Source organism: Dreissena polymorpha, chromosome 10 (assembly GCF_020536995.1).
Source record: "Dreissena polymorpha isolate Duluth1 chromosome 10, UMN_Dpol_1.0, whole genome shotgun sequence".
NCBI lineage: Eukaryota > Metazoa > Mollusca > Bivalvia > Myida > Dreissenidae > Dreissena > Dreissena polymorpha.
The window spans coordinates 10556518-10580495 of NC_068364.1; the positions used below are offsets into that span (position 1 = coordinate 10556518).

Genomic DNA, 23978 nt, shown 5'->3' on the forward strand with positions numbered 1-23978 from the left:
GCCTGAAAGGCCCAAAGTCGCTCACCTGAGATAACAAGATATTATTGGGACAAATCCTCTGACCAAGTTTCACAAAGATCTGAAAATAAATGTGGCCTCTAGAGTGTTAACAAGGTTTTATTATAGCCATATAAGGAAAAATGCCCCGCCCCCTGGCAGCCATGTTTTTCAACCAACCGGCATCATATTTGAACTCGTCCAAGATATTATCGGGATGAATCTTCTGACCAAGTTTCATGAAGATCGGACAGTAAATGTGGCCTCTAGAGAGTTAACGAGATTTAACTATAGCCATATAAGGAAAAATGCCCCGCCCCTTGGAAGCCATTTTTTCGAGCAAACATAATTATTTTTGAACTCATCCAAGGTCCATGTACATACCGTCTTTTGGTTTTTCGTTTTGCATTCGACAACACGAAACATGAAAATAAACGCATATTAGTTCATATTCCGATTTTCTTATAACCGAAACAAATACAAAAAACAAAGAACATATCGACTTATTTATATCGTTTTTCGTTTTACTAATTACAAAACAAAACACTAAACGTGTATGTCTATTCCTATTTCGTTTCAATTTAAATTACAAAAAATTCAATATTTGAAAATTGAAACAAAGCGCCTGCTCTCATTTATCGTTCTTGTTTTGATAAAACGATACACGGAAAACGAGGGGCGCTGCGCAGCTTTATTTGGATGATAACTCATGATTAATCTTAGTGCGCAGTTTTCTCCCTTTGAAACTATTATTTTGAATAATAAAATGTTCACTATTACATGTATTATAGAGGAAGAATAGACGAGTCTTGGCACAGCTCTTTTTAGCTAGTCTAATGGAATAATGAATAGATCAACAGTAAAGTTATATAACGATACCAATATAAATGCCCGCTTTTGTTTCAAGTCATTGGATTTGATTTAATGTATAAAATGCATTACAATAAGCATTTCACAATAAAATATCTTTGTTCGGCGTAGCCTTTCTCTTCAAGTAATAAACAACAATCAAATTATTTACTACACTGTATTCATATCTGTTTAAGAAATGAAATAACAAGATGTGTTTGTGAAACACAATGTCCCCCTATATGATGTTTGACCTTGAAGGATGACCTTGACCTTGTGAAGGATGACCTTGACCTTTCACCACTCAAAAGTGTGCAGCTCCATGAGATACACATGCATGCCAAAAATTAAGTTGCTATCTTCAATATTGCAAAAGTATTCATAAAATAAGTGATTTGGGCCACATATATTTGACCTCTGACCTTGAAGGATGACCTTGACCTTGACCTTTCACCACTCAAAATGTGCAACTCCATGAGATGCACATGCATGCCAAATATCAAGTTGCTATCTTCAATATTGCAAAAGTATTTATAAAATAAGCGATTTGGGCCACATATATTTGACCTCTGACCTTGAAGGATGACCTTGACCATGACCTTTCACCACTTAAAATGTGCAGTTCCATGAGATACACATGCATGCCAAATATCAAGTTGCTATCTTAAATATTGCAAAAGTATTCATAAAATGAGCGATTTTGGCCACATATATTTGACCTCTGACCTTGAAGGACGACCTTGACCTTTCACCACTCAAAATGTGCAGCTTCATGAGATACACATGCATGCTAAATATGAAGTTGCTATCTTCAATATAAGAAAAGTTATTGCAAAATGTTAAAGTTGGCGCAAACAGACCAACAGACAGACCAACAGACAGGGCAAAAACAATATGTCCCCCACTACTATAGTGGGGGACATAAAAATCCACATTATTGCTAAACATATACACATGTACATTCAATTAGTATGGTGAATTATTCCTAAGAGCATGCACGGCCTCATAAAGCCCTGTCATGGCACGCTGTGTGCCGTCCTGGCTCATACACTTCGGCTAACTGGCTGGCGGTGGGCTCTCATACCAGGTGTCCATGCAGTTCTTGCATCGAACCAGTGATTTGCAACAAGTTGCAAATGTAGGGTGCGACACAGGTCCTGAATGTAACAATTTATGTTGCTATAAAAGCTATCGGTTCACGCACTGAGTTCTTTTTAAATTTTATCAGCATGATTATATTTGGTGCTCCCTTTATAGAATAAAGAAAATTTGCTTATAACAATTATAAAATTATTTGAAACTCTTTGCGAGAACACATCATTCAAATAACAGAAAAATCAACGCTAAGTATAGAACATTATGTCAATGGATTTTATTTTATAAGTTACAACTCTGACGTTGCTACAAATTTATTTATTTATTTTTAATAACGTTTTTTGTTTGGTGTACAGATTTTGTCCAATTTGTGAAGGACTGTTAAAATGAACTGGATGTGTACAAAACGAATAAAATAATACACTTTTCGACTAATAAATGTACTTTAACAGATCATGCAAGCGAACGCTTGATGGTGCGCTCCTCATATATATCATTGACTCAGCAAATCATACACGTATTGTTACAAATGTAAACACTTTTCTATAATGGCATTCGAGTTTCATTTTAGCAGACAACCAAGGTCATAAACGGAACATTTCAACGAGTGCAAGTAGATTCTATAGCCGTGACGCATGATATTTGCCTTCTTTAAGTAACATAACATTTAAAGGAAAAAAGATTAAGCGGCGTTATAATATCATTGGAATGTACATATCTTGTTAGCATTAGCTTAATCTTGGGTGCTCTTTTAGGAACATTAAATATGTTGTTTAATAAATTATTAAATTGGTACATTTATTAATTATATTTAAGTTAATTTCATTTTCTTCAAGCGCAAAGCGGTTTCATATAAGGTGTTTGGTTATAACTCTTGTTTTAGAGCTAAAATCACTAGACATATCACAATGCAGTTGTTAAATGCAACATGTATTTGTTATTAATTGAACGAATTGGAAATTATATATTAGACACCTTGCACTTTACCGTTCCATAAGATTAAAACATTTTTATATATTTATTTTCCTTTGTCCTGTTCTTTCTTTCAATAGTGGCTGTACTAATACAACTTTGACATTCTATTATGTAAGGTGACGTTAAAAGTAAAACATAGGGACATTTTAGCAGCCGCCGCCGATTATTGTGTCTTTTAAATGTCATGCGGGTCTAACGGGTAATTAAAATAGGAATATGGGACTCAGGGGACCGGGTATTGCAGCTCTTAAAATGTAAGGAACCCCCCATGATAATAGGATTAAAACGAGTTTTTTTTTTTTTGTAAAATAAGTACTGAATTTACATAGCATAGGGGCAAAGAACAAGAAGTGTCATAAGAGGCTAATTATAGCCCTATCGAATCGGCTGGATCGGCATGAAATTCCTTTCCTTTGGAAAACCTTTCGATGTCAAGATTATGATCATTTCAAATTGGAAAAAAACAATACCTGGAAAAACAACGGAAAATATCCACGTCTCTGTCCCTTACGGGCGTGTTTTTACCTCCACGAAAAAAAGCACGTAGGAAGGCATGCTGATGGAAATAAGTGATTAAGTCTTATGTAAGGGAGAAAAATACGCGCAAAAAGCCACTAATGAGTTACCTCCCCAAGACAGCAGCACATCCCGCAAACGCCACTCGTTTTTCGTATACCGTTCTTTCAAACTAAGAACGGTAAACGGGATCATACAATCCGTTCCAATTTTCAAACATTTATTTTTGTTATATGATTTGAAACGAAATAGGAACAGGGGAATCAATTTCGTTTTTTGTTTTATAATAAGTACAACGAAAAACGATTTAAAGAAGTTAATTTTGTTTTCGTATTTTGTTTAAGTTTCGGTTATTAGAAAATCTGAATATGAACTTATATGCGTTGATTTTCGTGTTTCGTTGTTTCGAATGTAAAACGAAAAAGGAAAAGACGGTATATACACGGACCATCCAAGATATCATTGAGACCAATCTTCTGACCAAATTTCATGAAGATTGGCAGGGATCATACTTTTGTCGGTTTTGTCGGTCCTAGACTGATTGAGGTCATGAAAGACCGATTGAAAATCCCAAACAGTCGGTCTGATTCTGTTTGCTAAAATTCCCATGTCATGAAATCGATTACACAGTGCACACCCTAATTACATTCTTATCTCGATTAGGTGTGATAAACCATTCGCTGCAGTCTCTAAACCGGTCAGGACCAGATTATTGCATGTCAGCTGACTAGTATCAGAGTATGGCCCCAAGCAGCGAAGATTTTCGCGGCTGTGTATTAGTCACGCTTGAATAACCCCGTGTCAATATCAATCGATAATTTCACTGGCTTATACCTAGCACAATCGGTCCGTAAGGTGTACTCGTCCAGGATAAAATCGTTGACAGTTAAATCGGAGATACAAACCTCGATGTTATCCTCGTGGAAATTGTGCATTTCATGCATGATACAGTAAACTGTCATATAAACAAAGAAGAAAATCGGATATTCTGCAATAATTATGGGCGGACCTTATACACTGAAAGCACGCTCTGTAATTAAACAAAATATGCCGATACATTTTCCACCAGCGTAATAATTCGGCAATAAATAAATAAAAGTCGCGGATCTGATCGACAGAACAGCCGAAAGTTATTTTTATGGGCGGAACTTCACATAAAATAGTACACAATAAAAATAATATACATTGTATAAATCTTCAGTAAATATCGTGTTAGAATTGAAATAATTCGTGTTCTTTATTGTCTGTTGTTGAATAACCCACGACCGAAAGTTTAGATGCGTGGTTTCAAATCATTTAATCCCTACGCATCTTAACTATCAGCCGTGGGTTATTCGACTACAATCTATAACGTACATGAATTATTTCTTAACTATTTGGTTTTGTTATTGTCAGTAACAAACCTACCCACAGACATTTGTTTGGTTCAATGCATGTTTGTAAGCTATTATCGAGTTGACAACGATTTAAAACATCGGTATAGATTTACACAGACTAATAATATTGACAACGATGAAAAACAGTCAGATAAAACAGCACACGAAACAACAAATGTCAATGAAATAGCAAATGATAAAACAAAACGAGAAAACTCGTATGTTCCGTTTAAAAATAATGCCTAAGGGAATTAAACTTGTACATTTATTATACCATCTTCATGAATAGCAAAATCAATGGTATATATTTTAACGTAATTTGTCATGATTTTGGATATAAATTTTCGGACACTTTTTCCCCATTTAAATCCGGACCGATTGATGTTGCGGGAAAATATGATCCCTGAAGATTGGAAATAAATGTGGCCTCTAGAGTGTTAACAAGGTTTTACTATAGCCATATATAGCCATATAAGGAAAAATGCCCCGCCCCTGGTGGCCATGTTTTCAAAGCAACCAAAAACATTTTCGAACTCATCCAAGACATCATTGGGACAAATCTTCTGACCAAGTTTCATGATGATCGGAAAATAAATGTGACCTCTAGAGTGTTAACAAGGTTTTACTATAGCCATATAAGGAAAATAGCCCTGCCCCCATGGTGGCGATGTTTTTCAACCAACCGGCATCATTTTTGACCTCATCCAAGATATTATTGGGATGAATCTTCTGACCGAGTTTCATGAAGATTAGACTATAAATGTGGCCTCTATAGAGTTTTAACAAGATTTGACTATAGCCTTATATAGCCATATAAGGAAAAATGCCTCGCCCCTTGGCGGCCATGTTTTTCAAGCAAACGTAACCATTTTCGAACACATCCAAGATATCATTAAGACAAATCTTCTGACCATATTTCATCAAGATTGGACAATAAATGTGGCCTCTAGAGTGTTAACAAGGTTTTACTATATATAGCCATATAAGGAAAAATGCCCCGCCCCCTGGCGGCCATGTTTTTAAACCAACCGGCATCATTTTCAAACTCATCCAAGATATTATTGGGATGAATCTTCTGACCAAGTTTCATAAAGATTGGACAATAAATGCGGCCTCTAGAGTGTTAACAAGATTTAATTATAGCGATATAAGGAAAATTGCCCCGCCCCTTGGCAGCCATGTTTTTCAAGCAAAGGTTACCATTTTTGAACTCATGCAAGATATCAGTGGGACAAATCTTCTGAGCAAGTTTCATAAAGATTGGAAAATAAATGTGGCCTCTAGAGTGTTAACAAGGTTTTACTATAGCCATATTAGGAAAAATGCCCCGCCCCCTGGCGGCCATGTATTTCAACCAATCGGCATCATTTTCGAACTCGTCCAAGATATTATAGGGATGAATCTTCTGACCAAGTTTTATGAAGATCAGACAATAAATGTGGCCTCTAGAGTGTTAACAAGGTCTTACTATAGCCATATAAGGAAAAATGCCCCGCCCCTTGGCAGCCATGTTTTTCAAGCAAACGTAACCATTTTCGAACTCATCCAAGATATCATTGAAACCAATCTTCTGACCAAATTTCATGAAGATTGGATATAAATGTGGCCTCTAGAGAGTTAACAAGGCAAATGTTGACGCCGCACAACGGACGACGGACAAAGAGCGATCACAAAAGCTCACCATGAGCACGTTGTGCTCAGGTGAGCTAAACAAGAGGGCCAAGATGGCCCTAGTTCGCTCACCTGAGAGGAGTCGGTTCATTCAATCTTTACCAAATGTCAAACTTGACCTAGATATTGTACAGACATCCTGGTCAAGTTTCATCATTATTTCATCTGCAAGTCATGATCAATGTACCTATGAAGTTTCATGATCCTAGGCGTAAGCATTCTTGAGTTATTATCCGGAAACCATTTTTCTAAGTTGAGTCACCGTGACCTTGACAGCCATTGTGTGAATACGTTTTTTGGCACTGTGACCTTGACCTTTGACCTAGTGACCTGATAATCAATAGGGGTAATCTGTGAGTCATGATCAATATACCTATCAAGTTTCATGATCCTAGGCATAAGCGTTCTTGAGTTATCATCCAGAAACCATTTTACTATTTCAGGTCACCGTGACCTTGACCTTTGACCTAGTGACCTGAAAATCAATAGGGGTCATCTGCAAGTCATGATCATTGTACCTATGAAGTTTCATGATCCTAGGCATAAGCGTTCTTGAGTTATCATCTGGAAACCATTTTACTATTTCGGGTCACCATGACCTTGACCTTTGACCTAGTCACCTGAAAATCAATAGGGGTCATCTGCAAGTCATGATCAATGTACCAATGAAGTTTCATGATCCTAAGCATAAGCGTTCTTGAGTTATCATCCGGAAACCATTTTACTGCTTTGGGTCACCGTGACCTTGACCTTTGACCTAGTGACCTGAAAATCAATAGGGGTCATCTGCCAGTCATGATCAATGTATCTATGAAGTTTCATGATCCTAGGCATAAGCGTTCTTGAGTTATCATCCGGAAACCATTTTACTATTTCGGGTCATCGTGACCTTGACCTTTGACCTAGTGACCTGAAAATCAATAGGGATTATCTGCGAGTCATGATCAATGTACCTATGAAGTTTCATGATCCTTGGCATAAGCGCTCTTGAGTTATCATCCAGAAACCATCTGGTTGACGGACGGACCGACATAAGCAAAACAATAAAACCCCTCTTCTTCAAAAGGGGGGGGGGGGGCATAATGAGAAAACTGCCCCCCTCCAAGTAGCCATGTTATTCAACTGACCGGAACCATTTTTGAACTCAACTCTCGTATCAAGGAAACAAATGTTCTGAGCAAATTTCATGAAAATTGGGTCAAAAATGTGACTTTTACTGTGTTCACATGTTTTCACTATATACATATCGAGAAAAATGCCCCGCCCACTGGCGGCCATGTTTTTTCACCGATCCGAACCATTTTCAAACTCATCCGAGATATCAATAAAACCAATGTTTTGACCAACTTTCATGATGATTGGGCAAAAATTGTGACTTCTAGAGTGTTTACAAGGTTTCTCTATAGCCAAATAGGGAAAACTGCCACTATATACATATAGAGAAAAATGCCCCGCCCACTGATGGCCATGTTTTTTCACCGATCTCGACCATTTTCAAACTCGTCCGAGACATCAATTGAATCAATGTTTTGACCAACTTTCATGATGATTGGGCAATAATTGTGACTTCTAGAGTGTTTACAAGGTTTCTCTATAGCCAAATAAGGAAAACTGCCAACTGGCGGCCATGTTTTTTAAGGGATCGGAACCACTTTTGAACTCAACCAAGATATCATTAAGACAAACAATATGACAAAGTTACATGAAGATTTGGCATGAAATGTGACTTCTACAGTGTTTACAAGGTTTTTCTTTTTTTTTGACCTAGTGACCTAGTTTTTGATCCGGCACAACCCAGTTTCAAACTCGGCCGAGATTTAAATGGGACAAAGCTTCTGACCAAGTTTTATGAAGATGGGACAAGAAATGTGGTCTATAGAGTGTTTACAAGCAAATGTTTACGGACAGACGGACGGACGGACATACAATGGACAAAGACCGGTCACAAAAGCTCACCTGAAACACATAAATAAACTGAACACAATTGCAGTCAAAGAGGAGTAACTGCGCCAATCCTACATTAAATATACATATTACATGAGCTTAATTTATGACTAGAAGGGTAACAAGGTTTTCTAAGATTTTACAAGCTGACTTAGTTTTTAATGCACCTTACCCAGATTTTAAGTTACACAAGATATTGTCAAGATAAACATTTTGACAAAGTTCCATCAAGATTGAGTCATAACTGTGGTCTTCATAGAGAGAACCAGGTTGTTCGAAGATTTTACCTGGTTACCTAAGTTTTAAAAGCAAAAGACCCAGATTCGAACTCTACGTATTGTTCAGATGCACTTAACCAAAACTCGGCCTCCATATTGTCCACATAAACATTCTGATCAAGTTTCATCATGATATAATGAACAAGATACGTGTTCGTCAGAAACACAATGCCCCCTACTGCGCCACTTTGAAATTAAATTTCTATTTATCATTTGTCAGGTATGGAAATCATCTCCCTTTAAAGCTTATTACTTCCCTTTGATTTTGTCCAACCGGCGGGGTTGGGGGGGGGGGGTCTATAGACAATCAAAAATGACCAAGTCAGACATATCACTGACAACCAAGGCCTGTGGTTTATCCAATAGATCATAGCCAGAGTTCATCATGTATCTATGGACATAAGTCCACAGGTATGTAATGAACCCTACCATTCACAAATTAGTACAGGAAAGAAATGATAATTTGTCATTTAAAAAAAACCTTTAACAAATCAATCATTTGAGTTATAAATAATCAAAATAAAAGATCTGTACAGTAACTGTGAATAGAACTTAAATTCTTGGTAAGGAAATATATAATCTGAGATTTATAATTATATAAATTACTTCCCTTGAAAATAATTGTCTCTAACAAATCTCTATTTTTAGTAGCAAATAATTAAAAGTCACTACCGTGACTGTAGATTCACCACTCAAAATGTGCAGCTCCATGAAATACACATGCATGCCAAATATCAAGTTGCTATGTTCAATTTTGAATAATTTTCTCCCTTTAAAGCTTATTACTTCCCTTGGATTTGTATTTTTGACCTTAGTCCTTGAAGGATGACTATGACCTTTTACCACGATGTGTTTGTCAGAAACACAATGCCGCCTACTGCGCCGCTTTGATTTATTTAACAAAAATATATACCGTAATTTGGCAGGTCAGATAATTATGTCCATTTAAAGCTTATTACTTCCATTGGATTAGTTTTTTCCACCCCATGACCTAGTTTTTGACCCGGTATGATCCATATTCGAACTTGACTTAGATATTGTCTAGATACAACTTCTGACCAAGTTTCGTAAAGATCGGATGAAAACTTTTTGAATTAGCGAGCGGACACGAAAAGTGTGACAGACAGACGTACAGTGCGAAAACTATATACCCCCTTTTCTTGGAAATGGGGCATAAACATATTGTACAAAATAAAAGTTGACGATGCTCTCTGCATGAAGATGGCCCCCAAACAAAGGGTGGTAACAATAGATACCTTACACACTTTGTGCTAAGGTGATCTAAACAGAGCGGGAAACAAATATGTACATTAAAAGTCGGGAAAGATGTATGTTAAGGCACAAATGAAAGTAAGAAATAGCAATAATGTATTGCAAACAAGATAAAATGCATGTCGATTTTATTTATTTATGATTTTTAAATGTTTCAATCCATATGTTAATTTACTCTATGGAATGTAAACGAGAATATATATAGACTGACCCCATTCTGCAACTGCTATCAGGATGTCCAAGACTGACTCATAGTTCTCATCTCCCATCGGCGAACACAGGAATGTGACTAGACTTGAGCACAGGTTACATGCCACCAATTTCTCCTTACATCGTTCTTAAAATAATAACATTGATAATAAACTGACAATAATTATCACTAAATATGACAACTAACAAAACAAGAGCTGAAAGAATAATAATTTCACTTTCAGACTTCTCCAAAATGCAGAAGGGTCTGTCTGACACATTGCATGATCAGGCTAGAATTTTTACAAACATTTCCTAAAAATGTCAGACACAAACGCCACGATGGGTCTCCATCAGTGGCCAGTTTCAAACACAGGGGCATAATTTGAACAAATTTCTTAAGGAAGAGTGGAGGCACATTGAAGCCCATATTAAGCAGCTGTAATACTAAATTACCATATTTGTTCTAATTGGCGAGATACACATGTAAAATGCATGTCAGACTTAATCCTAGACCTCACTATGACCACAAACACATGTTTGAAGTTTCAATTGAATACCTGTAGATGAAAAAGTGATATGGAGATGTTGCACATATACCTAATCCATATAATGACGATGCCGACTCAGATGGTGACCAATGTGTGACCCATGAGGAAAGTTTTGATACCCAGTCTTACCATTAACTTTGTTTAGGCACTAGTCTAGCCCAGTTGGGCTACTAGCTTGGAAATTTCAATAGCCTATATCAATTTTAACTAGCCCAAATTTAAATAATAACCAGGGCTGTTTGTAAAACATGCATTCCCCCCATATAGGCTGTCAGTTGTAGTGGCAGCCATTGTGTGATTACGTTTTCTATCACTGTGACCTTGACTTTTGACCTAGTGACCTGAAAATTAACAGGGGTCATCTGCCAGTCATAATCCATGTACCTATGCAGTTTCATGATCCTAGGCGTAAGCATTCTTGAGTTATCCAGAAACCATTTTACTATTTCGAGTCACTGTGACCTTGACCTTTGACCTAGTGACCTGAAAATCATCTGCCAGTCATTATCAGTGTACCTATGATGTTTCATGATCCTAGGCGTAAGCATTCTTGAGTTATCATCCAGAAACCATTTTACTGTTTCAAGTCACTGTGACCTTGACCTTTGACCTTGTGACCTGAAAATCAATAGGGGTCATCTGCCAGTCATGATCAATTTACCTATGAAGTGTCATGATCCTAGGCATAAGCGTTCTTGGGTTATCATCCGGAAACCATTTTACTATTTGGAGTCACTGTGACCTTGACATTTGACCAAGTGACCTGAAAATCTACAGGGGTCATCTGCCAGTCATGATCAATTTACCTATGAAGTGTCATGATCCTAGGCATAAGCATTCTTGGGTTATCATCCGGAAACCATTTTACTATTTCGAGTCACTGTGACCTTGACCTTTGACCTAGTGACCTGAAAATCTACAGGGGTCATCTGCCAGTCATGGTCAATGTACCTATGAAGTTTCATGATCCTAGGCCTTAGCATTCTTGAGTTATCATCCGGAAACCATTGAACTATTTCGAGTCACTGTGACCTTGACCTTTGACCTAGTGACCTGAAAATCAATAGGGGTCATCTGCGAGTCATGATAAATGTACCTATGAAGTTTCATGATCATAGGCCTAAGCGTTCTTGAGTTATCATCCGGAAACCATCTGGTGGACGGACCGACGGACCAACCAACTGACATGTGCAAAACAATATACCCCCTTTTCTTCGAAAGGGGGGCATAATTATGTAACATTTGTAATGATTTGTGTATTCAATAATTAAACAAAAATAACAAAACAAACACTTTATTTTGTTTTCATTGACATTTTATGTCTTACAACAAAATAACACAAGATTCCAAACATCTCTTTATCGTTCTGAGTTTCTCAGTCACTGACATTCAGATGTGTCAGGTAAGCTCTTCAAGGAAGTCTGGAAATAATTTAGGTATAGCACTTGTGATAAAAAAAATTCCACACAAATATGTGAATAAATGAAATGAAATGGCAATGTCAAACTAGCAATAAGACCTGTGTAGTACAACAAGTAGGTGACCTTTCTGTCCCAATTCCTGAGTCTTCTTTATATGAAACGACTATTGCAGCAGTAATTCCACTGCTACCTGAAGCCTAAGCCACATCTGATTCCATGCATCTATTCTAAATTGCAGAGTGATACACTTTTGAATTTCTTGTCAGGATTGGTTCATTAACAGATAGTTTACCTGTTAAAAACCATACTTGTAAATTAGTGCTTGATATTTGATTGCATGTTTGTAACAATTTTATGAAATGCACATAAAAGTCAGTCAGCAATTGCAGGCTCGAAATCAAATTCCTCATTGCTTAGAGACATCAAAACGAGGTCAGGATTGGTTATTTTCCATTAGGGTTGGAAATTTGTTTCATTTACTGTTCAACTTTTTGTTGCTAACTTCACCCTAATTTTGCAGTTGATGTTTGGGTGTTGCGGCCTAAAAATAACGTAGAACAGTTATTAAAATAAATGTATCGCCGCCTATTTCCGACCCAGAAATAATAATTACATGTAGTTTAAGTGACTTGCAAGATTGACCCACAATACTGTTCCTTGGAATTTTCACTTGACTGACACAAAAATCAATGGACCTGGTCAGCGGTCAAGTGGGTTATGTCCAAGAATTGATCCCTGGGGCTTTAAACAAACTTGATAAAAGATCACCACACAAAATAACATGCTGAATACCTAACCTTAGGGCCTTAACCTTGAAAGATTTTAATTGTTTCGCTATATACAAACAAGGAAAGCAAGTAGCCCCCATGGCTGCGCAAATTTTAACTCCTAGGGCTTAATTTGAAGATTCTTGGCAGAGGACCACCATAAGGTGTAACATGCAAAGTAAAAAACCTTTTAGCCGTGTGCTTTACGAGATTTTATATTTAATCACCTAATACATATAAGGAAAATAAGTAATTACCAATGTGGAGTAAATTTTTGACCACAGGGTCATGATTTGAGTCAACTTGATAGTGGACCACCATAACATCTTACACACCAAACACTGAACATTGAACCTCTCACACTTGCTGCTTTAGAGGAGATTAAAGATAAAAAGATAAACAATTAATGCCACCCTTGTGACAATACAAATCATGTGAACCCTTGGGCATAGCCAGTTTTGATCCATGGGGCATGAATTCAACTATCTTAGTAGAGGACCAATTTACGATGTCAAACACTAAATATCAAATCCATTACCATTGTGGTTTCATAGAAAGATTCTTTAAGATTTAGTTTTAAAAATCTATTTAAAGCTCTAGTGACCAACATATTTAGCAGAAAGGAATGATTTAAAGTTAAAGCATGATAGATGAGATAGAAAAAGGCAGTCCCAAACCCTCACCCTGTGCACAGATGAGCTAAAAAGCTTACCTGAGTCAGTGAGGCTGGCAATTGTGACAAGGACCATGTTACAAAGTCCCCCCTCATCCTGGCAATGCTGCAGGTACTTGGACATCACCTCCAGAGCTCCTCCCTCCAGAGCTGCCTGCTGTAGCACATCTGATGGCAGGGAAATCACACAGACATTCACATTACATTATATTTCAGTGCTTTATTAAACAAGAAATAACTTTTGACATATAACTTCAACAAGACTATTGCAAAGCACCGGCTCCGCCATTGTCAGAAATTCCACCATTGTCAGTTTTTTTATATATATTTGTTGCCATAGCAACCAGAGTTTTTGACGTAGGAACAAAATGAAATGACGTGCATAATGTCCATATTGCCATCTATCCATGTTTCAAGTTTCATGAAAAATATGAAGAACTTTTAAAGTTATCGCAGGATCCAGAAAACCGCCATTTTCAGCAGTATTTCTAGTCTATTTATTGCCATAGTAACCATTATTTTTGATGTAGGAACAACATGAAATGACGTGCGTAATGTCCATATTGCCATATATCCATGTTTCAAGTTTCATGAAAAAATATGAAGAACTTTTAACGTTATCGCAGGATCCAGAAAAGTGTGACATACAGACAGACAGACTGACAAACCATAAGTCCCATCCGGTGAAACCGGTCAGGGAAAAAACAATGTATAGCATGATATATCTTCATGTTGACAAAATCATTTTACAAAAAGAATGTCATAAGATAGGTCAGTCATGTAATTGATTTATCTGTCAGTCATGTGCCTGATCTATCAGTCAGTCTTGTGCCTGATCTATCAGTCAGTCATGTGCCTGATATATCAGTCAGTCTTGTGCCTGATCTACCTGTTAGTCTTGTAATTGATCTATATGTCAGTCTTGTAATTGATCTATCAGTCAGTCATGTGCCTGATCTATCAGTCAGTCTTGTGCCATATCTCAGTCAGTCTTGTGCCTGATCTATCAGTCAGTCTTGTTCCTGATCTATCAGTCAGTCTTGTGCCTGATCTATCAGTCAGTCTTGTGCCTGATCTATCAGTCAGTTTTGTGCCTGATCAATCAGTCAGTCTTGTGCCTGATCAATCAGTCAGTCTTTTGCCTGATCAATCAGTCAGTCTTGTGCGCCTGATCTATCAGTCAGTCTTGTGCCTGATCTATCAGTCAGTCTTGTAATTGATCTATCAGTCAGTCTTGTGCCTGGTCTATCAATCAGTCTTGTGCCTGATCTATCCGTCAGTCTTGTACCTGATCTATCAGTCAGTCTTGTACCTGATCTATCAGTCAGTCATGTGCCTGATCTATCAGTCAGTCTTGTGCTTGATCTATCAGTCAGTCTTGTGCACGATCTATCAGTCAGTTATGTGCCTGATCTATCAGTCAGTATTGTGCCTGATATATCAGTCAGTCTTGTGGCTGATCTATCAGTCAGTCTTGTGCCTGATCTATCAGTCAGTCTTGTGCCTGATCTATCAGTCAGTCTTGTGCCTGATCTATCAGTCAGTCTAGAGCCTGATCTATCAGTCAGTCCTGTGCCTGATCTATCAGTCAGTTTTGTGCCTGATCTATCAGTCAGTCTTGTGCCTGATCTATCAGTCAGTCTTGTGCCTGATCTATCAGTCAGTCTTGTGCCTGATCTATCAGTCAGTCTTGTGCCTGATCTATCAGTCAGTCTTGTGGCTGATCTATCAGTCAGTCTTGTGCCCGATCAATCAGTCAGTCTAGTGCACGATCTATCAGTCAGTTATGTGCCTGATCTATCAGTCAGTATTGTGCCTGATCTATCAGTCAGTCTTGTGGCTGATCTATCAGTCAGTCTTGTGCCCGATCAATCAGTCAGTCTTGTGCACGATCTATCAGTCAGTTATGTGCCTGATCTATCAGTCAGTATTGTGCCTGATCTATCAGTCAGTCTTGTGCCTGATCTATCAGTCAGTCTTGTGCCTGATCTATCAGTCAGTCTAGAGCCTGATCTATCAGCCAGTCCTGTGCCTGATCTATCAGTCAGTTTTGTGCCTGATCTATCAGTCAGTCTTGTGCCTCATCTATCAGTCAGTCTTGTGCCTGATCTATCAGTCAGTCTTGTGCCTGATCTATCAGTCAGTCTTGTGCCTGATATATCAGTCAGTCTTGTGGCTGATCTATCAGTCAGTCTTGTGCCTGATCTATCAGTCAGTCTAGTGCCTGATCAATCAGTCAGTCGTGTGCCTGATCTATCAGTCAGTCTTGTGCCTGATCTATCAGTCAGTCTTGTGCCTGATATATCAGTCAGTCTTGTGCCTGATCTATCAGTCAGTCTTGTGCCTGATCAATCAGTCAGTCTAGTGCCTGATCTATCAGTCAGTCTTGTGCCTTATCTATCAGTCAGTCTTGTGCCTGATTTATCTGTCAGTCTTGTGCCTGATCTATCAGTCAGTCTTGTAATTGATCTATCAGTCAGTCATGTGCCTGATCTATCAGTCAGTCTTGGGTCTTATCAATCAGTAAGTCCTGCGTCTAACTCATCTAAAGATTAATTCCTAGCACCAGTCTCTTTTCCTTCACTACAAGGTTATCACCATTAGAGTTGGTGAGATTGAGGAGGAATCCACAGGCGATGATGCGTAGCTTGTCAGCTCCCTCGTGCTTGCTGGAGAGCTGGGCCTGAAGCAAGGATAGCAGTGTCTTGATGCCATCATACTTCTCTACAGCACTCCGCCCTAGGTCTGCAAGTACACATGGTGTCACTTTCAAATACTTGACATGCTATACATAATATGTATGAATACACATACACTGTCATGTAAGCTTGTGGTAAAAAATGCAAACATGCATGTCCTTGCAAAATTTAACATGCATTCATTAAGTACCAATTATAGGTATTATTATGCAAAACTATGCTAAATTGCAGGTCAATGTTATGTACCCTTCATCAGCGCCCTTACATAATGACCAAAAGAAACTTTCAATAAATATTTTTTGCGATTAAAAGTCGAACTTTAAACACCAATAAAACAACAAGAGGGCAAAGATGGCCCTAGTTCGCTCATCTGAGAGGAGTCGGTTCATTCAATCTTTACCAAACGTCAAACTTGACCTAGATATTGTCCAGACAAACATCCTGGTCAAGTTTCATCATTATTGATCTAAAACTCTGGCATATGGAGTGTTTTTGTTTTTGTAAGATTTGACCTGGTGACCTATATTTTGAGTTGACCCCCCCCCCTTACCAAACATCAAACTTTGCTAACAAAAATAAATATTATGACCAAGATTCATAAAATCTGAAACAAAATTGTGACCTCTAGAGTGTTTACAAGGATTTTGTATAATATAATGGAAATTTGGACAATCTAAGGGCAATAATTATGGCATTAATTATGTGATATATATATAAAAACCAATCTTTGTACCAAGTTTCATTATGATTGGGCAAAAATTGTGACTTCTAGAGTGTTCACAAGCTTTTTTTACTATATAAATATAAGAAAACTGCCCCCCCCCCCCGGCTGCCATGTTATTCAACTGACCGGAACCATTTTCGAACTCAACTCTCATATCAAGGAAACAAATGTTCTGACCAAATTTCATGAAAATTGGGCCAAAAATGTGACTTCTAGAGTGTTCACATGTTTTCACTATATACATATAGAGAAAAATGCCCCGCCCACTGGCGGCCATGTTTTTTCACCAATCTGGACCATTTTCGAACTCTTTCGAGATATCAATAAAACCAATATTTTGACCAACTTTCATGATGATTGGGCAAAAATTGTGACTTCTAGAGTGTTTACAAAGTTTCTATATAGCCAAATAAGGAAAACTGCCCCGCCCCCTGGCAGCCATGTTATTCAACTGACCATTTTCGAACTCAACTCTCATATCAAGGAAACAAATGTTCTGACCAAATTTCATGAAAATTGGGCCAAAAATGTGACTACTAGAGTGTTCACATGTTTTCACTATATACATATAGAGAAAAATGCCCCGCCCACTGGCGGCCATGTTTTTTCACCGATCTGGACCATTTTCGACCTCGTCTGAGATATCAATAAAACCAATGTTTTGACCAACTTTCATGATGATTGGGCAAAAATTGTGACTTCTAGAGTGTTTACAAGGTTTCTCTATAGCCAAATAGAGAAAACTGCCATGCCCACTGGCGGCCATGTTTTTCAACGGACCGGAACCACTTTTGAACTCGACCAACATATCATTAAGGCAGACATTTTGACAAAGTAACATGAAGATTGGGCATGAAATGTGACTTCTACAGTGTTTACAAGGTTTTTCTTTTTTTTTAACCTAGTGACCTAGTTTTTGACCCAGCATGACCCAGTTTCGAACTTGATCGAGATATCATTGAGACAAATCTTCTGACCAAGTTTCATGAAGATCGGACATGAAATGTGGCCTCTAGAGTGTTTACAAACCAAATGTGGACGACGGACGGACGGACGGAAGACGGACAAAGACCGGTCACAAAAGTGTTGAAGTATGTCTTTTTTTTCCAACATAAAACTGCTCAAATTGTCTAGGCATTTTCCTGATTTTGCACAAATAGACTTTAGTAGCTTCCATGGAATCAGACTCCTAGAGATTGTCTGATTGAATCATTCCTGCAATTTATTGACAGCCAACAATTCATTGAAATGTCATATTCTGATGTATCAGTTACTGAAACAGTTATTACAGGCTTGGCGAAATTGCCGGTCCGTCGGTCCTGACCGGCAAATTTTCATTTGGTCCGGCAGGTTTAACCAGAATGTCGGTCCTTGTGACCGGCAAAATAAATGTGCAATGAATGCAAACATATCATATTTTTTCAAAGTTGAAAATTCGAAGAGCAAACCCTTTACTACAGTCTACATCATGAAAATGAAATCGCTCATTGTGTTGATGTTTGCAATAAGTTTGTTACGTACAATTAGCAAATCCAACTGGTTACACAACACCTACTTCAAACTCGCAAAATCGGCAACTGCTTTCGCACATTTTAATCCCTTTTGTTAAAACATCGCAGTCTACACAGGGTCAGTAAAACCGCTAAGCGTGTTTTCACAACACTCACACATTCTTCGCGATATCATTCTATTAAAATTTACCACGAAACATTTAACAGAAATTTAATACACGCACGCTTTCCATGCGTTTGACGTGACGTTGTACATGTAGGGAATAATTTGCGCGCGCTTTTCTGGAGAGAAAGGATTAAAACACACTGTACATTTGCAGTTTATTTGAAGAATGTGATAACGTCGAGTAAAAATTAAATTGGGAAGAGTGTTTCGGAATACAAATTTAATTATGCGCATTCTGAAATGCTGATTGGGCAAAATGTGAGACTTTTAGAGTGTTTACACGACTTCAATTAATACATCTAATTGCCTGATGGTTATGTGTTTCAATGGACCAAAACCATTTTTGAACTGGGTAAAGATGAACATTGAACAAATATTCAAAGCAAATTTCATGAAGATTGGAAAAAATGTGACAGCTAGTATTTACAAGGTTTCTGGCAGGCTTTTCCTCAGGAACATGTTAATGCACAGGAGCATACACCAATGGTTATCAATGGCGTTGATCTTATAATTTAATTTCTACATTACTCCAGACAGGCCTTTTTCTTGTGTATCTAAGGGTACATTTAATGGACCCATTCCCAAACTGAATTTGTGAATAACTTTCCATTTCGAAACAAAATTTATTAAATAATTTTTTATTTTTTTAGAAAGAAGTGGCTAATGATTATTATATCGCAATTTAGTTCAATTACATATAACAAATTATAACTTGAAACTATTTGAAAATGTTCTTTTAATTTGAATAATTATAAAAAGTTATATTAAATTAGTTTTTCCCAAATCAATGGACTTTTCGCATGAAAAAATGTGCAGAAAAGAGATACCAGAATACCACACACTATTTTTGGAAATTCAGCCAAATGGATAACCCTGATTTGTAAATTGAGACACAATGGTGCCATTGAGCTTAAAGGCCCTCGTGAAAATCCAAATATATAGCCATATAAGGAAAATTGCCAAGACCCACTCCTGGTTCTTGGGAAGCTTTGTTTTTCAACAAACTTGCATACATATCGCATGCAAATATCAGTTTGTCACTATGGCATACTTCTTGTTAACAGTGTAAAAATGAAACTGAATCTCAAAGATCTTTCAAACATAATAACGTACATCACGCACATACTGCCTCTTTGTATAAAGGCTAACTTTTAAATCAAAATTTCACAATCATTCAATTTAGCTTACAGAGATCACAGGTATCAGGTAAATGTTGGTCAGCTATTAATGCTTTGTTTCTGTGACATACTTGCTTTGTTGTTTATAGAGTTAACTGTGAGACACTGAATTTTGTCCATATGCATTATTCTCACGCAAGACAGAGATGGGTGGATCACAACAGTTGCATGGACACTTAAGTCAAGATCTGAACAAGCATTCACTGGAACCCAATTCATATCCCTAATAAGCATTCCTTTATTAAAATAATCCAAAACTAGAGCTTTGTCACAGACGTGACGAATACCCGCACATGCCACATTGACACAGAATATTTTGCATGTTGTCTTCACAAAAAACAGCGGACACCATGCTAAATGTTTAAAATCACCAAGTGACCCTGTGACCTAGTTTTTGACCCAGCATGGCCCATGTTTGAACCTGACCTACACATCATCTAGATACAACTTCTGACCAAGTGTGGTGAAGATCAGACGAAAACTACTTGAATTAGAGAGCAGACACCATGCTCAATGTTTAAAATGCACTAAGTGACCCCGGGACCTAGTTTTTGACCTGCAATGACCCATGTTCAAACTTGGCCTAGACATCATCTAGATACAACTTCTGACCAAGTTTGGTGAAGCTCAGATGAAAACTATTTGAATTAGAGAGCGGACACCATGCTCAATGTTTAAAAGGCACTAAGTGACCCCATGACCTAGTTTTTGATCCGGCATGACCCATATTCGAACTTGACCTAGAAATCATCAAGACACAACATCTGACCAAGTTTGGTGAAGCTCGGATGAAAACTACTTGAATGAGAGAGCGGACAACATGCTCAACAAGGGACAAAATTGTCACAAAACCAGGTTTTCATTGTGAAAAAAAAATCAGATAAAGGGAGAAAACTCAAACTGAACTTTTGAAATGAACAAAAAAAATTAACCCCCTTTGTAAGTTTTTTTTTTTTTAAATCTATTTTTAGTCGTGGCGACCTTGACATTGGAGATATTGACGTGATTCTTTCGTGGGACACACCGTCCCATGATGGTGAACAAATGTGCCAAATGATTTTAAAATCTCACAATGAATGACATAGTTATGGCCAGGACAAGCTCATTTATGGCCATTTTTGACCTTTGAACTCAAAGTGTGACCTTGACCTTGGAGATATCGACGCAATTATTTCGCGCGACACACCGTCCAATGATGGTGAACAAATGTGCCAAATGATTTTAAAATCTGACGATGAACGACATACTTATGGCTCGGACAAGCTCATTTATGGCCATTTTTGACCTTTGAACTCAAAGTGTGACCTTGACCTTGGAGATATCGACGTAATTATTTCGTGTGACACACCGTCCAATGATGGTGAACAAATGTGCCAAATGATTTTAAAATCTGACAATGAACGACATAGTTATGGCCCGGACAAGCTTATTCCGCCAGCCCGCCCGCCAGCCAGCCCGCCCGCATTCGCCAATCTAATAACCAGTTTTTTCCTTCGGAAAACCTGGTTTAAAATGCAGTAGGTGACCCCGTGACCTAGTTTTTGACCTGCCATGACCCATGTTCAAACTTGGCCTAGACATCATCTAGATACAACTTCTGACCAATTTTGGTGAAGCTCGGATGAAAACTACTTGAATTAGAGAGCGGATACCATGCTTGATGTTTAAAATGCACTAAGTGACCCAGTGACCTAGTTTTTTACCCGACATGACCCATATTCGAACTTGACCTAGACATCATCAAGATACAACTTTTGACCAAGTTTGGTGAAGATCGGATAAAAACAAGTTGAACTAGAGCTTTGTCACAGACGTGACGAATACTCCCACATGCTGCATTGACACAGAATATTTTGCATGTTGTCTTCACAAAAAACAACAGACAGCATGCTAAATGTTTAACATCACTAAGTGACCCCGTGACCTAGTTATTGACCCGGCATGGCCCATGTTCGAACTTGACCTACACATCATCTAGATACAACTTCTGACCAAGTGTGGTGAAGATCAGATGAAAACTACTTGAATTAGAGAGCCGACACCATGCTCAATGTTTAAAACGCACTAAGTGACCCCGGGACCAAGTTTTTGACCTGCCATGACCCATGTTCGAACTTGGCCTAGACATCATCTAAATACAACTTCTGACCAAGTTTGGTGAAGCTCGGATGAAAACTACTTGAATTAGAAAGCAGACACCATGCTTAATGTTTAAAACGCACTAACTGACCCCGTGACCTAGTTTTTGTCCCAACATGACCCATATTCGAACTTGACCTAGACATCATCAAGATACAACATCTGACCAAGTTTGGTGAAGATCGGATAAAAACAACTTGAATTAGAGAGCGGACACTTAATACTGACTGACAGATCGACCGACAGACCGACTGACAGACAAGCTCACTCCTATATACCTCCCTAAACTTTGTTTGTGGGGGTATAATTAGAGAGCGGACACTTAATACGGACCGACCGACAAGCTCACTCCTATAAACCCCCCTAAACTTTGTTTGTGGGGGTATAATGAGATGTAATCTCAATACACGACCTCAAATACGCAATAGTTGACATTCCAGCTTGTATGCTGAAGTTTAAACATATTCCCTAATACTTATATCTATATACTAATCTATATAAAATACATAATTCAACTTGAACATTAATTTTCTGTCCAAGAGGCTTCAAATCCTCAATCTATTTTGCACATATTTCTATTGAAGGGTGAACATTTGTGGCATGATGCAATCAAAAATGAAAATTGCAAACATTTTACAACTGGTTTTCACAGGTGCTAGCATTTTAAAACAAAACATCAGCTCTGGCTTTAAGTACATTATATAAATACTTACGTTATTTTAGAAGCAGGATTTATTCTTCATTTGAATCCAATACTTGTATTTGTATTGTTTTAATTAGTATTTGTTTTAATTTTAAGTCATACTTTGGTTTATACTGATATCAAAGTTCAGCTGTATCTGACATTCTCATTACTGATCATTTCTATAACAAATTCTGAAGAACACTTTCACTGAATCAATAACAGAGGCACACTATCTTACCTGCAGTTTTTTAAAGAATGAGAAAATATAGTTCATTTCAGTTTATCTGACACAGTAGATTAACACATGATGGGCAATCAGTCTGTAAGCTCTCTGGCTAATTTGCAGCTCTCTTACCAGCAGCCTTAAGCTGAAAAACACTCAGGCATGTTCACAACTGATTATCATTATATTTAAATGTGTATCCATCACTAACAAGAAAATGAACTGAATGTGATTTGTGGGCCCTTATCTCTTATGCCAAGGAATTGTACATGCTTTTTAAAACAAGTATAGTAAGTGTACTTTCAGCAAGTCTAGAAAGTCTTTGTTCTTCCAAGCAATTAAGTATGTGGATTAATGAGATCAAGTTGCATGACAATAGAATGATTTTAATAATTGTTTAGTGAGAAATGATCAGCCTCTTTGAAATTCAATTTCAAATACACAAGGCTAATTGAATATTTGCTTATTTTTGTAAATGATTGGAAAAAAAGCAGACCTAAGCCATGTACAATTATTTTTGTTAACATTTATGAATGTGGACTTCTCCATTTGTAGCATTTGTATATCTGAGTGTTACAGAGCAGTTTAGGTGTAATAGACACTTGCATATGTAACTACATCCTAAAACTGTATTTGATCGCAAAACTGTATACTTGTATGGATTATAAACACACACGAAAAAATGGATCAATGTTGTGCATGAGTCATTTGCATGTGTGCATAATTCATAAGTGCTTCAGGCAATCTGGTTGGTTATCATAGCTGGCCATGATCAAATGCCCTCAAAAATTGTGACCACGTTTGAAGGCATGATTAAAGATATTGTGTTTAAGGGTTAATTTGGCCTATTTTTTAATATTCAAGTGCCATAATTTGGAAATGCTTAAGGCAATCTGGCTGGTTATTGAACTTGGTTGAGGTTATATAGGCCACAAACATTGCCATCCAGTGAGATAGCGGAGGTGAATTTGACAAATTTTGGCTTTGACGAGTCAAGGGCCATAACCAAGATGTGCTTCAGGTAATTTGGTGTAGCTGTTTAATTCACCCAGCTTTTCACCTTAAATGACCTTTACATA

The 23978-nt window shown here is 37.6% G+C and overlaps 1 protein-coding gene across 5 annotated transcripts in view; it reads right to left on the reverse strand.

The window, feature by feature from the left end:
- Nucleotides 1-23978, reverse strand: part of LOC127847487 (rap1 GTPase-GDP dissociation stimulator 1-like) — a 112189-nt gene that overhangs the window by 31993 nt on the left and 56218 nt on the right. For all 5 annotated transcript variants that reach the window (XM_052379458.1, XM_052379457.1, XM_052379455.1 and 2 more), the window contains 3 exons: nt 16173-16319; nt 13614-13742; nt 10185-10310 (listed from right to left, as the gene is read on the reverse strand). In XM_052379458.1, coding sequence (XP_052235418.1) covers nt 10185-10310; nt 13614-13742; nt 16173-16319 — 402 coding nt within the window. The remainder of the gene's footprint in view (nt 1-10184; nt 10311-13613; nt 13743-16172; nt 16320-23978) is intronic.